Source organism: Chanodichthys erythropterus, chromosome 3 (genome assembly GCF_024489055.1).
Source record: "Chanodichthys erythropterus isolate Z2021 chromosome 3, ASM2448905v1, whole genome shotgun sequence".
Lineage (NCBI taxonomy): Eukaryota > Metazoa > Chordata > Actinopteri > Cypriniformes > Xenocyprididae > Chanodichthys > Chanodichthys erythropterus.
Genome location: NC_090223.1, coordinates 1,330,460 through 1,347,486, shown reverse-complemented (window position 1 = coordinate 1,347,486; position 17,027 = coordinate 1,330,460). Strand labels below are relative to the sequence as shown.

Here is a 17,027-nt window from a genome sequence, read left to right as displayed (position 1 = left end):
AAAAGCTCTCCGCTGGGCTGACGCACTCTGGATTCAGAAAGGCCCCGTGGTAAAATCATATTCTGCCTTCGTCTCTCATTTCCGCGAAGTCTTTGGAAAACCCCTTTCGGATTCATCAGTCGGTGAGAAACTCTATAATTTGAAACAAGGATCTAACACTGTGAGTGATTATGCATTGCAGTTCCGTACTCTGGCCTCCAGCAGCGGATGGAATGAACAAGCCCTCATCACTTCCTTCCGCCAGGGGTTGGAACCGAAGTTGCGATTGCATCTCGCTGCATACGAGGACAACATCGGCCTCGAACGCTTCATCCAACTCGCCATCCGCGTAGGCACTCATATGCAGTCGTGTCTCGAAGAGCACCAGGGCCAGCCACTTCCTCAACACCTCCTCCGTCGGTCCGAACCCGTCAGCTCCCCAGAACCAGCCAACGAACCCTTGCAAATAGAAAATTCTCGGCTCTCCCCCACTGAACGACAGCGCCGGCTGACCCTGAATTTGTGCCTCTACTGCGCCTCTCCTGGGCATGTACTCTCCGCATGCCCAACTCGCCCTCCAAGACCTCTGGTGAGTGCCATCCTTCCCTCCTTACTCAAGATGAAACCACTCACCACTGTTGTAAACCTTACTGCTGCAAATGTGTCTGTTCCAGTTGTCCTCGATTCAGGGTCAGTCGGGAACTTCATCTCCGGGACCCTCTATCGTCAACTCAAGCTCAAAACCTCGCCTTCGCCTAGTATCTATCAAGCCCACTCCATCACCGGAAAGCCCCTAGGCCGCAAGAAGATCAGCCGCATTGTTGGCCCACTGCAACTCCGCATTGGCATCCTTCATGTCGAGGACATCCACCTGCTGGTTCTGGAGGAATCCACCGCTGACGTGGTTCTAGGGCGCCCGTGGCTCGAACAACACAGCCCAACATTCTCCTGGCATACGGGCGAGATCCTGAAGTGGGGCGAACACTGTTTCTCAAGCTGCTTCTCCGGGTTTCCTGTTCCTCCATCTCCACGTCCTCTGTCTCTGCTACCTCCATCGAGAGCCCCATCGAGAAACGATCCATCGACATTCCATCCTGTTACGCCCCCTTCAGCGACATCTTCTGCCCGCAACGAGCCTCCAAATTACCTCCACACCGGCCATGGGACTGCGCCATAGATCTGCTACCGGGTGAACCAGTGCCACGGGGAAGGATCTACCCCCTATCTGTGCCGGAGGAGAAGGCCATGGAGGACTACATTGAAGAGGCCCTAAAGCAAGGATACATCCGTCCGTCTACTTCCCCTGCTGCTTCCAGCTTCTTCTTCGTGGCCAAAAAGGACGGAGGCTTGCGGCCCTGTATAGATTACCGCTCACTCAACAAGATTACCATCAAATTCCGTTACCCACTTCCCCTCGTCCCAGCGGCCCTGGAACATCTCCGTGGTGCCACTGTGTTCACCAAGCTGGACCTCCGCAGTGCGTACAACCTCATCCGGATACGCGAGGGGGACGAGTGGAAGACCACCTTTGTCACGCCCACCGGCCATTACGAATATCTGGTCATGCCCTATGGACTAGTCAACGCCCCCTCCGTATTCCAGGATTTCATTCATGAGGTGCTCTGGGAGTTTCTCCATAAATTCGTGTTGGTGTATATCGATGACATCCTCATCTACTCCCGGAGCCTGGCCGAACATCGCCACCACGTTGCGGAGGTCCTCAAGCGCTTACGGCAGTTCCAACTGTTCCTCAAGGCGGAAAAATGCTCCTTCCACCAGTCATCCGTCCACTTCCTCTAGGGCTGGGCGATATATCGAATGCTTTTGTCACGCGCATTTCGTCAGTAAAGCCGGTTCCCTGATTACCGCTAAATCGCCATCACCTGCTTTCAAATGAAGCGGCATTTAATAGACAGAGCCGTAGTTCACTGATAAGCCACGCAATATCACGTTCAATATCGACGGCGATTCATATCGATATTGAACGCGATATTGCGTGGCTTATCAGTGAACTACGGCTCTGTCTATTAAATGCCGCTTCATTTGAAAGCAGGTGATGGCGATTTAGCGGTAATCAGGGAACCGGCTTTACTGACGAAATGCGCGTGACAAAAGCATTCGATATATCGCCCAGCCCAGCCTTCCTCGGATACTACATTGATCACAGTGGCATCCGGATGGACGAGGGGAAGGTGGATGCCATCCGGTCCTGGCCCACTCCCACAACTGTAAAAGAACTCCAACGCTTCCTAGGCTTCTCCAATTTCTACCGTCGTTTCATCAAAGGCTACAGTTCCATCGTCTACCCACTCACCAACCTCCTTCGCCATCAGCCCAAGTCTCTGTCCTGGTCCGAAGATGCCACAAGAGCCTTTGAAGCCCTCAAGAATGCCTTCACCACCGCTCCCCTCCTCGTCCACCCTGATCCCAACCGGCCTTTCGTCGTGGAAGTGGACGCATCCACCACAGGAGTGGGAGCGGTTCTCTCACAGCAGCAGGGGCAACCAAGTAGACTCCATCCATGCGCCTTCTTCTCCCGCAAGCTCAACCCGGCGGAGGTCAACTATGACATCGGTGACCGTGAGCTCCTGGCCGTCAAGCTCGCGTTGGAGGAATGGAGGCATTGGCTGGAGGGAGCCAAACACCCCTTTCAAGTTCTGACCGACCATAAAAACTTGGAGTACCTCAAAGCTGCGAAAAGATTAAACCCCCGTCAAGCTCGCTGGGCCATGTTCTTTTCAAGATTCGACTTCACTATCTCCTATCGTCCTGGCTCCAAGAATCTCAAGGCTGACGCCTTATCCCGTCTCCATGCTCCCGATGAGAAAATTGAAACTCCAGAAACCGTTCTTCCAGAATCCATCTTCGTGAATCCTATCCAGTGGTCTGAAGAAACTCTGCCCTCCTCCAATGCCTCCACCCACACTCCGCCGGGTTGCCCGCAGGGTCTTCAGTACATCACCAGAGCACGAAGCACTCAACTCATCCACGCAGCTCACTCATCACTTGGCACTGGTCACCCGGGGGTCAATGAGACCCTCTCGCTGCTTAAAGCGCGCTTCTGGTGGCCCAACTTGGCCAGGGATGTCAGAAGGTACGTGCAGGGCTGCAGGGAGTGCGCCATCTCCAAGAGCTCTCGTCATATGCCGGCCGGCAAGCTCAATCCTCTGCCCGTTCCTGAGCGACCATGGTCACACCTGGGAGTTGACTTCATAACGGATCTCCCACCTTCTGACGGTCACACCTGCATCCTTGTGGTAGTGGATCGATTCTCCAAGGCCTGCCGACTGATTCCTCTCCAAGGTTTACCTACCGCTCTCACCACTGCAGAACTAATGTTCAACCACATATTCCGTTACTATGGAATCCCCGAGGACATTGTATCTGACAGGGGCCCCCAGTTCATCTCCCGGGTCTGGAAGGCCTTCTTGTCGCTCCTGGGTGTGACCGTAAGTCTATCGTCGGGATACCACCCTCAGACGAACGGGCAGACGGAACAGAAGATCCAAGAGATCGGCCGCTTCCTGCGTACCTTCTGTCATGGCCACCAGGACTCCTGGAACCAGTACCTGGGTTGGGCCGAGTACGCCCAGAACTCCCTCCGTCAGCCTTCCACCGGATTAACACCTTTTCAATGCGTACTCGGCTACCAACCCCCACTGTTCCCCTAGGACGGGGAATCCTCCAACGTTCCTGCTGTCGACTACTGGTTCCGGGAGAGCGAGAGGGTGTGGGACTCAGCCCACCATCAGCTGCAGAGGGCCCTGCGCAGACGCAGGATGACAGCCGACCTTCGTCGCTCCAACGCTCCCAACTACAAACCTGGGCAGAAGGTCTGGCTGTCGACCAGGGACATCAGACTGCGTCTGCCATGCAAGAAGCTGAGTCCCCGCTTCATTGGCCCGTTCACCATCATTCAGCAGATCAACCCAGTCACGTATCGTCTTCAGCTCCCTCCAGAATATAAGATTCATCCCACTTTCCATGTGTCTCTATTGAAACCTCACCACCCTTCTCTCTCTCCTTCCACAGAGCCTGACGTGGCAGCCGCCGAGCCCCCCCTTCCACTTCTTCTGGAGGATGGAGCTGCATACGAGGTTCGTGAAATTCTGGACTCCCGGCGCCGTGGTGGTCTCCTGGAATACCTCGTAGACTGGGAGGGCTACGGGCCAGAGGAGCGGTCGTGGGTCCCGCGGAACGACATCCTTGATCCCAACCTGCTACAAGCCTTCCACACCAGTCACCTGGACAGACCTGCCCCACGCCCTCGAGGTCGGCCACCACGACGTCGGGGTCCTCGGCCCTCAGGAGCGGGCCGTGGGAGGGGGGGTACTGTCACAGACACGTCAGGCTCCACCTCCCTGCAATACCCACGCACTCAATCCCCGGAGTTCTAATCACCGCCACCTGCACGTCATCATCTTCATAATCACCAGCACTATATAACCCACACTCACACACACAGTAGTTGTCCGGTCTCGTTTGTTATACAGACTCATGTATACTTACCTAAAGGACTCCAACCTGCTACTTACTTGCTATCAACGATCCCAGTCTCTCCAGCGTCTCCAGTCTTCCTCCTGTGTTCCCCCCTCCATGTGTGTGAGTGTTCCTCGTCTGCCATTCTCCATCTCATCAACCTCAACTTCCATCTACAAGCAACAAAGGACAGTATCAATTCCCTATCATCACATTGTACTCTCTATCCACCATTTACTCACCTGCTCATTGCTGTACTTCAATAAACAACCTTACTTGCTTTTACTTCTGCCTCCGTGCCGTCTGTACCGTAACACTGTCCTGAGTAAGATATTTTACATAAAAGATGTTTATATTTAGTTCACAAGACAAAACAATAGCTGAATTTATTAAAATAACCCCATTCATATGTGAACCATTGATTCTCAATACTGTGTGTGGTTACCTGATGATCTACGACTGTTTTTGTGTTTTGTGATGGTTGTTCTTGAGTCTCTTGTTTGTCCTGAGCAGTTAAACTGAGCTCTGTTCTTCAGAAAATTCCTCCAGCTCCTGCAGATTCATCGGTTTTCAAGCATTTTTGCATATTTGAACCCTTTCCAGCAGTGGCTGTGTGATTTTGAGATTCATCTTTTCATACTGAGGACAACTGAGGGACTCAAACTCAACTCAAAAGGTTCAAACATTCACTGATGCTCCAGAAGGAAACACGATGCATTAAGAGCAGAGGGGTAAAAACTTTTGAATTCAAATATCATGGTAAATTGTACTTAATTTTTCTGCCGGGAAACATGCAAGTATCTTCTGTTGGTTCCGAAGGGCAGTACTAAATGGAAAAACAATGATATTTAAACTAAATAAGAAAAATTGTGACATCTTCATCCTGTTCAAAAGTTTTCACACCCTGACCCTTAATGCATTGTGTTTCCTTCTGGAGCATCAGTGAATGTTTGAACCTTTTTTAACAGTTGAGTTTGAGTCCCTCAATTGTCCTCAGTGTGAAAAGATGAATCTCAAAATCACACAGTCACTGCTGGAAAGGGTTCAAATATTAAAAAATGCTTGAAAACTGATGAATCTGCAGGAGCTGGAGGAATTTTCTGAAGAACAGAGCTCAGTTTAACTGCTCAGGACAAACAAGAGACTCATGAACAACCATCACAAAACACAAAAACAGTCGTGGATCATCAGGTGACCACACACAGTATTGAGAATCAATGGTTCACATACTTATGAATGGGGTTATTTTAATAAATTCAGCTACTGAATTGTTTTGTGAACTAAATGTAAAAATCTTTTATGTAAAATATGTTACTCAGGACAGTACTAAACAAAAAATAACATGCATTTTGTATTATCTCTCTTATTTCATTAAAATTATTCACATTTTCACAAATTCTGCAAGGGGTTCACATACTTTTTCATGCCACTGTACATACAGGTAACACTTGCCTTCTCTGTGTGTGTTTCTGTGTTTCCTGCATATGCAGAAGATCCCGACAGCAGCAACAATCAACAGAGATCCAGCAGCAGCAGCAGCAGCAGCAGCAGCAGAGATCAGCACTGTCCGAGAGACTGAAAGAGACGTCATTAGCCCAGATCAATGTGTGCAGGAACACCAGATATCATCAGTGAAGTACCTGCAGCACATGTGTGACAGAGTCGAGTGTTGAGGTGTTGAGTCTGGTTTCTGATGGGATTGTTCAGCACACAGCTGTAGGAATCATCCACACACTCCAGATGGAGAAGAAGATCAGACCGGCTGCTGAGATCAGACACTCTGATGCTGGACAATACACTGTTTCCTTTGAACCAGGAGAGAGTCACATGACTCACATTCACAGCTGAACACACCAATGAACATGATGATGATGATGAAGAGTTTAGTGAAGAGTTTCTGCTGATGACAGGAACAGGCAGACGAGCTGAAAACATGACAGAATAAATGAGATTCAGTAGAAATCAGTGTGATCTTTTCCAGTTTATTGATATTAAAAAATTGAATTAAAGGTGCAGTATGTAATAAGTCTGTCTGCTAGAGGTCGATAGAGGCCTATTCAAAACAAAGGCGTAGCTTGATTACGAACCGGTGGAAAATAATAGGGATTGGACTCTGGAAGAAATCATGTTCATGGATGTGATTATTAATGTTACTGTAGTATGAAGCAGAGCAGGAGCGAGTGTTGTGGAGCTGAACGAGGAGCTGGAGCGATTGATCAACACACGCCTCACGAGCAGCGGGACTTTATTATGACACAGTCGCCGCTTCCGCTTTTCCGGTCATGAGTGTGAAGTAACGCAGCTCTGTTTATCATATTAGATACATTCGAGTGTGTTGAAAATTATGTTATAACGTTACTCTGTGTGTTCGCTCGGAGGCTGCTGTGAGACTGTTACACACTACAGTAAGATAGATCGATTTTAGAATATCATTAAATGCTGGATGGCTTGTGTTGATAAATGACATGCAGTTCATTTTAAAACGTATTGTATGATGGAGAAAATGCTGTTACTAAAAATAAAGCTGCATCTGATTATGCTGTTAGCTACTTCACAAAATAGTATTTTTCTCTGAGGCATGGTAAAGCATGGTACTCGCAAAACATCAAGAAAATTGATTTAAACAATAAGACTAAACATGTTGAGCTATATAACAATAATTAGTTTTCTGTCTATAAATATATCTAAACAGTTGTTCCCTTGTCTATTAAAACATGTAAATATTAAAGCATCTTTGGTGTTTCCATGGTTTTTACAAAATAAAACCATAAACCGAGGGTAACACGGGTATGACGCAATTGACAGACGTCTCCTCACACGTCCCGGAGCTTTGGTTAAAACTGCAATTTTCTCACGATTTACTAATAGTTGGAAACATTTGGGATATTGTAAGTACTCAAGTGAACAAAATATATAACACTGGCCTAGTGGATTTTGGATATTTTACTGCTAAAATATTACATATTGCACCATTAAACAAGCAGATAAATGTTATACAATTAAATTATTAGACTGGATAAAATACACGAATGAGTAGAAATGACTGTGATCTTCTGGTGGATTATGTGATCTTCATTTTCTGGTGAATTCAGTCAACAGATGTAACAGGATAGTAATTCTCTCCTCACCATAGACAGTGAGATTGATCGTGTTGATCGTGTCTCTTCTACTGCTGGAGACTGTATAAAGTCCAGAGTCTGTGGTTCTGCTGTTGATGATGGTCAGAGATCCAGTCTGATGATCCAGTTTCAGTCTGTCTCTGAATCTCCCTTCAGCAGTACTACTATAAAACACACTCTCTTTGTTATTTACTCTAGCTATGAGAATGTCCCCAAACTTCCACTCGATGTGTTCCTGTGTGTGTATTTGAGTGAAACTAGAGTTCAGAGAGACTGATTCTCCCTCAGTCACTGACTCTGACTTCACTGCATCAGCAACAAACACACCTGAACACAAACACACATAATCACTCAAATTAATTCTTCACTCATTTCAATATACAGTCAATGAAAGGAGCAGCAGCATCAACAACAATATCTGATTATATTAGTCTTATACAACTGGAAAATATTAATGAATGATGGAATAATGTGTTTAAATGATCAAATAAACTGAAGTGAGGCTATAAAAATACTCACCAGCCTGACACAAGCACAAACAGATGAAAAGAAACATTTTATGAAATAGTTTGAAACAGATCTGTGATAATAGTCGTATCCTGACACTCGTGAAAACGTTGAATGTTTCTTAAAGCGAATGAATCTGCGGGTCTGTTGTAAAGAGGTTCAGTGAAACTAAACTCCTCCTTCAGATACTGCCATGCCTTCTCAAAATGAGCTACAGAAAGGAGAGAATGGAAACTATTTCTAATAATATGACTGAAATATTATAAAATTTAGAGACATTTTTCCTCAAACCTCTATTTATTTCAGATGCTGGGATGTGTCCGTCAAGATCCAAAAGAAATGAAATGACAGACTAATTCTGTTTTGAGAAAGAAAATGTTGTGAAACTTAAAAGAATTACTGTAAAGGTCTGTCTGTGTGGGAGGAGCTACTGGACGAGTTTAACTGCTGGATTTCTCTGAAAATCTTCATTACTCACTGACAGAACAATCGACATTCGCAAGAGTGCAGGACTTGATCATTATAACATTTCTGAAACTGTTAAAACATGTTTGATACGTTTATTTTCTTCTGGATGTTCTCCTGGAGTCTGACTGGTGAGTATTTTTATGGCTACAGTTCAATTTATATTATCATTTCTCCACATACAAGCCATTCTGATTTTTTCATTCTTCCTCTAATATTGTCAAGTTTTATCAGACTAAACCTTCAGAAATACTTCTGTGAAAAATGAAAAACTCCAAATGTGGTGTTTGTGTTTGTGTTTAGGTGTGTTTGTTGCTGATGCAGTGAAGTCAGAGTCAGTGACTGAGGGAGAATCAGTCTCTCTGAACTCTAGTTTCACTCAAATACACAGAGATGAACACATCGAGTGGAAGTTTGGTGACATTCTCATAGCTAGAGTAAATAACAAAGAGAGTGTGTTTTATAATGGAAGTGCTGATGGGAGATTCAGAGACAGACTGAAACTGGATCATCAGACTGGATCTCTGACCATCATCAACAGCAGAACCACAGACTCTGGACTTTATTCAGTCTTCAGCAGTAGAAGAGACACGATCAACACGATCAATCTCACTGTCTATGGTGAGGAGAGAATTACTATCCTGTTTTATATACAGTCTTGGATAAGTTTACACTTTGCAGAAACAAAATGCATGTTATTTTTGTTATTTATGTATACTAAAACAACAACAAAACAATATAAAATCTAATGTTTTACTTTGTTAATATATATATATATATATATATATATATATATATATATATATATATATATATATATATATATATTAACAAAGTAAAACATTAGATTTTAACTATTTAAACATTCATTATCACACATTTATTTGTTCGATGGGTGTATTCCTACGGAGCCCCTAAAGGGACATGGTGGTGGGAAAAAAATTGAAATGGGAGGAAATTTGTTTTCCAATTTTTTTGCGTTCCCTCGCAAACTTTTGCGTTCCCCCGAGAAACTTTGCGTTCCCACGCAAAAGATTTGCGTTCGGACAAGCACTTCCTCTTTAATGTCCCGCTGGCTGGCAGTAGTGTTTCAGTCAGCTCCATACGTTAATAATGCACACAAATAATGCGCGGCTCATAGAGTTTGAACTCGTTGGACTCAAATATAAAGAAATGCAGTCAGTGCTTAAGTCAATAAATTCAGCAGTTGGCAACTTGGCAATATTCAGATTCGAGCTTCCCGGATTAATAACTCGTGAGCTAAATGTTGTTAAAACACAAATGCAGCTTCTTCCAATCATACTAACCTAGACAACAAGCTACAACAGCCCAATTTTCCTCAAATGTGCTTTATAATATATAAATTGGTCTCTATGAGCAGGCAGCGGAGGGACAAGTCTGAAGGGACCGTCTGAAAAGTGCAAAACCCTTTTGCTCATTTTATAATATGAAAAATACTCAACTTTACTGTAGCACACTGTACTATCACCAAATTCAGTTCATACATCACTGCTCTCCTGCTGGTTATAGGTACTACAACACTTAGTTTGGCAAGTAGCACATAAAAGCCTTCTTTACACAAATGATGTTGGTACACAGCTTACATACTTACAACAGCTTTTGCATGGCATTACAATTTAATATATATTTTTTTTTACAGTACAACCAGCAGGAGAGCAGTGATGTATGAACGGAATTTGGTGACAGTAAAGTGTGCTACAGTAAAGTTATTGAATATTTTTCATATTATAAAATGAGCAAAAGGGCTTTGCACTTTTCAGACGGTCCCTTCAGACGTGTATCTCCGCCGCCTGCTCATAGAGACCAATTTATTATAAAGCATGTTTGAGGAAAATTGGGTTGTTGTAGCTCGTTGTCTATGTTACTATGATTGGAAGAAGCTCCATTTGTGTTTTAACAACGTTTAGCTCACGAGTTATTAATCCGGGAAGCTCGAATCTGAATATTGCCAACTGCTGCATTTCTTTATTAAGCACTGACTGCATTTCTTTATAGGCTATTTGAGTCCAACGAGTTCAAACTCTATGAGCTGCGCATTATTTGTGTGCATTATGTTAGGCCTACTGAAACACTACTGCCAGCCAGCGGGACATTAGTGTTTGTCCGAGCTCACAGCAAGGGAACGATAATATCTTTGCGTGGGAACGCAAAAGATTTAGAAAAAAATGTTTTCCTCCCATCCCAATTTTTTTCCACCACCACGTCCCTTTAGGGGCTCCGTAAACAAGGTTTGGGGAGTTTACTTTTCAAATGTATTTCACTACAGATCACAAAATACATGCTTTAAAATGTGATTTGTTACGTATTTCTTATATCTATATATATCTATTTATATATATATATATATATATATATATATATAATCCTAAAGTGGACGTTTCTGTAGAATGACCCAACTAGGTTACCTCAGATGGATGAATGGTTGGATTCCACAACTGGTAAAATAAAACATATATAAGACAATACAACATTTACTGTAGGAGCCAAACAATTTACTGGTGACTTAATTTAAAAAAAAAAAAAAAAAAAAACTGTTCTATTGCGCTTCTGATTTGGCAGTGAAATTCACCGATTTTGTGTGCGTAAGATGTGAAGGATTCTATGGTCTAGATCAGTGCTTCCCAAACTGTGGGCCGCGGCCCCCCGGTGGGCCGTCGCGGTATTGCAGGGGGGCCGTGGATAGGCTAAATCAAGATATTAAAATAATTTAAAAAATTAAAATATTCTAATTGTTCTGAAATGTGATTTCTTCCCTCCTTATTACACAAACATAAAACATATAAAAAACATTATTTTTTCACATTATAGCGAGGTGAGATACATTACTTATTTTCAAACTGACGTCAGAAGAGCAGAGGATGACAATAACCCAATAACAGACCTGCACTTCAAGTAAATGAAAAACTCGTAGTACAGCGAGGAGTACCTGTATCCTGTATGAACCTGATAAGTTCATTTGCAAAAACCGATAAACGCCACTTTAAAATAAATAAATAAATAAATAACTGACTGCTGTGCGTGTGCGTTATTCTCCACATATAGCACGTTCTGAACTCAAAATCCGTTTTGTCAAAAAGCCGGTATTTTAGTCAAAGCTGACTAAAAGTGATCGAGGATTTATAATTTCGACTCCTGCAAGTCCTTGTACACCATACACGACTTACATGCTGAACCCTTGTTTGTCCTTTTGCGTTTGTGTATGTGTGTGTGCGCATGCGCGCGTGTATGCAGCAGTGCGTGGATGCGTGTGTGTATGTGTGCCAATGTTAGCGTGTTTGTGTGCACATGATTGTTTGAGTGTGTTTTAAATTACTTGGTTTTGTTTAACTCTGAAACATGAAATGTGGAGTTATCTGCTTTTGCCAAAAAACGACTGTTGGAGTTGCTAAAACTTTAAAAAAAGTTTTTTTTTTTTTTTAAAAAAAACATACTTTTAATGAACTTTAATTTTGTAAGTTACCTGTATTTTTTGGAGTTATTACTTAATCAAAACAACCCAACTGCAGTGTGATTAATAAAAAAACATGATTTGTGAGAATTCATAAAAACGGAGTTATCTGTTTTTGCAAATGAACTCTTCAAATATATTTGTAAAGAATGTTTACGTCATCTTTCACAGGAATATAAAAATATAACATTTTATGGTAGTTCTCATAATTCACAAGAAATTCTTACAAACTGGTTAATAAATGTTGATAATTTTGTGCAAAGAGACTTTATTAAATATATCTAATATACAAATATATATATATATATATATATATATATATATATAATATTGATCTATATATTTGTTTATAATGGGCGGGGGCGGGGGGGTCGTGGAGCTTTTGCTATATTTTTTGGGGGGCCTTACCACTCTGAAGTTTGGGAAGCTCTGGTCTAGATTGTATTTTCACCCCATAAAGGCGGCCGCGCTACCGGAGCGCCATCTAGTGGCTGTTACCCCAAAAAAATCAGAGTGTCGCCTCTTGCGTTCTAAGAGTATTAACTGATGAAACTTGAACACAAACATACGATTGCGACACGATTTGGGTTATGTGTGTTTTTCAAGCCATCTCAAGGTATTTATTGACTAAGTATATGAAATGCAGTGCTAATTGACAACCTTTTTAATGTTTTTGAAAGAAGTCTCTTCTGCTCACCAAGGCTGCAATTACAGTAAAAACAGTATATTGCGAAATATTATTACAAATTAAAATAGGTGTTTTCTATGTTAATATACTTTAAAGTGTAATTTATTTATTTGATCAAAGCTGAATTTTCTGCATCATTACTCCAGTCTTCAGTGTCACATGATCCTTCAGAAATCATTCTAATATGATGATTTGCTTGTGGAATCCATGATACATTTATTTTTATTTTTTTCTGGATTCTTTGATGAATAGAAAGTTAAATGAACAACATTTATTTGCATTTATTGTCACTGTCACTTTGATAAGTTGAATGCATCCTTAATGAACAAAAGTATTAATATCTCTCCTTTTTTATATGTTTGAATTGTATCATGGTTTCCACAAAAATATGAAGCAGCACAACTGTTTTCCACATTTATAATAATCATAAATGCTTCTTGAGCAGCAAATCATCATATCAGAATGATTTCTGAAGGATCATGTGACACTGAAGACTGGAGTAATGATGCTGAAAATTCAGCTTTGATCACTGGATATAATTTATAGTTTACAATTCACATAGAACACAGTTATTTTAAATTGTAATAATATTTCGCAATAGTACTGTATTTACTGCATTTTTGATTAAATAAATCCAGCCTTGGTGAGCAGAAGAGACATATATAATATATGCGAAATATACGCGAAAAAACCGCGAAATGAGGAACATACAATGAAGGAACACATGTAAACATGAAGAGTCGTAGCATCAGCAAAAAGGTAAGAAGAATGGAAGAATCAGTTTGCTGAGATGGGCAGCCTTTCTGTTTGCTCTGTAGTAAAGTACCAACTTGACATATACAAAACCTACAATTCCTAAAGACTGAACTGTGAATTCGATGTATTTGTTTGATGTACTTGTATTTTAAATTAATAAAAAAATAACCGCATCAGCGCACCTGCGGCTGGAATGAGGCCAACTCTGCGCGCGCTCGCGGATCCGATGCTGCGTGAGGGATTGCGACAGAACAGAATGCTTGATATTGTCAGAGATTGCAATTACAATGCGCTCAATGTTGTTTGTAAAAAGAGCTGAGTAAAAATTTGCTTATTAAGGCGTTTGGTGACTATTGCGATGCTGTCGAAGAGTCATACAGTACATAATTATTTAGCAACTTAAAGTGATTGTATACTTTGTGTATGTTCATTGAGCATTACTATCTGATTATTATTGTAAAGCTAATGTCAGCAAGTTAGTTTTTATTTGTTATTTATTGTGTGCAACATCTAGGTATAATAATAGTATTATCTGCTAATACCATAACATTAAATCTGATTGGTTTGCATTGGTGAAGTCATATGTAAATTATATGCGGACTTGCTTTTAAATTATAGACTTGCACTTGGACCATTGTGCGGCCCACTGGGAAAAAGGGTTGAGAACCACTGCTGTAGTGTTTATGGGGCATCAACATATAGACGGGAGGAAGACTGTCAAATAGTAAAAATACACTCCAAATTGTCCGTGATATGCACGTTTGTGATGAAAAGAACACTTATAATAGCAAAACAACCTATTTGTAAATTAGCATAAATCACATTGATTCATTTTTCAATCCTACTAGCCTGTTATTTAGAGTAAAAAAAAAAAAAAAAACTGTGTTGGCACTCCCTGTCACGCAGTTTCAAGGTTAATGATTAATTAATTATTAATTTAAATGACGGTGGATCATGGGAATTTGTGTAAATTAACATCCCTACTTCAAACCTCAATAATCAACTTAATAATGGCGATAAAAAAATTTCACCCCAAATGAAACAGAAATGAAACAAAGATTTATTTATTTATTAAATATAAAGGTGTTTTCTTGTTATTTCAAAACGTTGTAACTCATTTTGTGTTATATAAATGTTTTTGGGAAAAATATAATACAATCTGAAACTACAAATTAATGTAAGTAAATACACATTTGCTATCTTTTGCATTGTCATCATGGTGACTTTGAGGAACTGGAACAGCACACACACTGATCACGAAGGTGGATTCATGGATGATGGGAACTTTATTTTTGTCAAATTGTCACTTTTTTTTTTTTTTTTCATAAGTACTACAATCATGATTTTTGGTTTCAGATTATATAAGTTGTTGTTTCCAGAGTAGTATTGCAATCTCCATCAAAAAACCTAAAATGCTTTATTTCTGTACTAATTGTGTGAAAACCCTTTGTTGAAATGCTGTTCAAAAATTAAGTTAATTATATATATATATATACACACATATATATATATATATATATATATATATATACATATATATATATATATATATATATATATATATAACTATAACAGGTTTTCTTGTTAGTTTTACACAAAATTGCTTCAAGTTGGATTTACTCAAAAGGTGTGATGCAAAAATGGTGCATATATATATATATATATATATATATATATATATATATATTTAGTAAATCCGACACATAATTTTTTTTTGCAGTAATGACAGTATTAATAACCACTTATATGTACATTTTTGAACAGTGTCATTTTTTTAATTTAGCAATTATTATTTTCTCTTACGGATTATGTCTACGTAAACATTTATGTAAACTATCTTATTCAAGACAGTACTAAATAAAAATAGCATGGGATTTCTATGATAATATGATATATAATGATGAGTATGATAATAAACAACATTTTGAAGACTTAAGATTCAAAAGCCTCTACGTGCCATCTGAAATTTTCTCATAAAATTATCATTTTTATCAGGCTCCTGTGTTTAGGTTCAGTTATTTCACTTTAAAAGCAATTGAAAGGATCGCACTTAGAACCTTTTTCATCTGAAGTCTTCATTTTATAAATATGTTTTCTGTTTTTTTTAAATCAAGAAATATCAATGCCCTGTCAAATATCACAGCTATTTTACATACTGAATTAAATTTATTCTCCAATATTTTTCAGCTCGTCTGCCTGTTCCTGACATCAGCAGAGACTCTTCACAATGTTCATCATCATCATGTTCATTGGTGTGTTCAGCTGTGAATGTGAGTCATGTGACTCTCTCCTGGTTCAAAGGAAACAGTTCATTGTCCAGCATCAGTGTGTCTGATCTCAGCATCAGTCTCTCTCTTCCTCTGGAGGTGGAATATCAGGATAAAAACACCTACAGCTGTGTGATCAACAATCCCATCAGAAACCAGACCAGACATCTCAACATCACTCAACTCTGTCACACATGTGCAGGTATGATAGCAGCACTATATATTTTTTCACAAACTAAACAATATTTCTATTTTAACATTGCTTATTTCTTGTCTCACAAGTCCACTGTTGTGGCTTTACTGAAGCTGTGATCCGATTGGCTCTCTCTGCTCTGGTGGGCGTGGCTACTGTGGTTGTTCTGGTTTATGACATCAGATCCAGAAGTCTTCAACAGAAGAAGAGCGTCCAGAAATATCCATCAAACTCTGATTAATCTGATACTCAGGAATGACTGGAGATATTACATTCATAGATAGATAGATAGACAGACAGACAGATTGATACCACACCTGATTCAGCTCATCAGCTCATTAGTAGAGACTGCAAGACCTGAAGTGTCAAATAAGGGAGACATACAAAATGTTAAGGGCTGGTGCTAGATACTCCAGGACAACCAATGAATTAATTCATATGTTAATTCATTTTATCAAATCTTAACGTTTCTTTAAACAATTATGTTTGATTGATCTTAAGGAAAGGAGGATGTCTTGTGTTTCCAGACCTGTAGTTACAACATCTACCAGCAATAGGATCTACTGAAAATACATAGAGGACTACTGTGAAAATTCTCAACATTTTCAAAAGTTCAGTCACTATAGGCACTACAGCAGGGTCTGTAGGAGAGACTCACTGTCTGAGAGAGTCATTGTTTCATCAGAATTCAATCATCGCTTCAGTCTTCTCTAATTTTTGGCAGAACAACACAAGCACAGATGATAGTTTAGATCCTGTAGCACTCAATATATGTCATAGTTCTATAATCTTCAAAAATGTTTAAAAGAAACAAATTTAAATGTAATTGTTCAGTATTAAAGGGTTAGTTCGCCCAAAAATGAAAATTCTGTCATTTATTACTCACCCTCATGCTGTTCCACACCTGTAAGACCTTCATTCATCTTCAGGACACAAATTAAGATATTTTTGTTGAAATCCGTGGTGGTTCAATATTAATATTATAAAGCGACTTATATAGTGATGGCTGATTTCAAAACACTGCTTCGGGAAGCTTCAGAGCGTTATGAATCAGTGTATCGAATCATGATTCAGATTGTGTGCCAAACTGCTGAAATCACGTGAC

General features: G+C 40.6%; 2 protein-coding genes across 2 annotated transcripts; one reads left to right on the top strand and one right to left on the bottom strand.

Annotated features, from left to right (window-relative positions):
- Positions 1-4,520: 4,520 nt before the first annotated feature.
- On the bottom strand, positions 4,521-8,580 carry LOC137014665 (uncharacterized). Its single transcript, XM_067379092.1, has 6 exons — positions 8,563-8,580; positions 8,097-8,100; positions 7,587-7,904; positions 6,099-6,383; positions 5,876-6,033; positions 4,521-4,631 (listed from the first exon to the last, which is right to left on the bottom strand). The coding sequence occupies exons 1-6, from the start codon at positions 8,578-8,580 to the stop codon at positions 4,521-4,523; spliced, it is 894 nt and encodes a 297-aa protein (XP_067235193.1).
- On the top strand, positions 8,568-16,814 carry LOC137015050 (hepatic and glial cell adhesion molecule-like). Its single transcript, XM_067379704.1, has 4 exons — positions 8,568-8,680; positions 8,853-9,170; positions 15,650-15,931; positions 16,012-16,814. The coding sequence occupies exons 1-4, from the start codon at positions 8,632-8,634 to the stop codon at positions 16,161-16,163; spliced, it is 801 nt and encodes a 266-aa protein (XP_067235805.1). The 5' UTR covers positions 8,568-8,631; the 3' UTR covers positions 16,164-16,814.
- Positions 16,815-17,027: the final 213 nt, after the last annotated feature.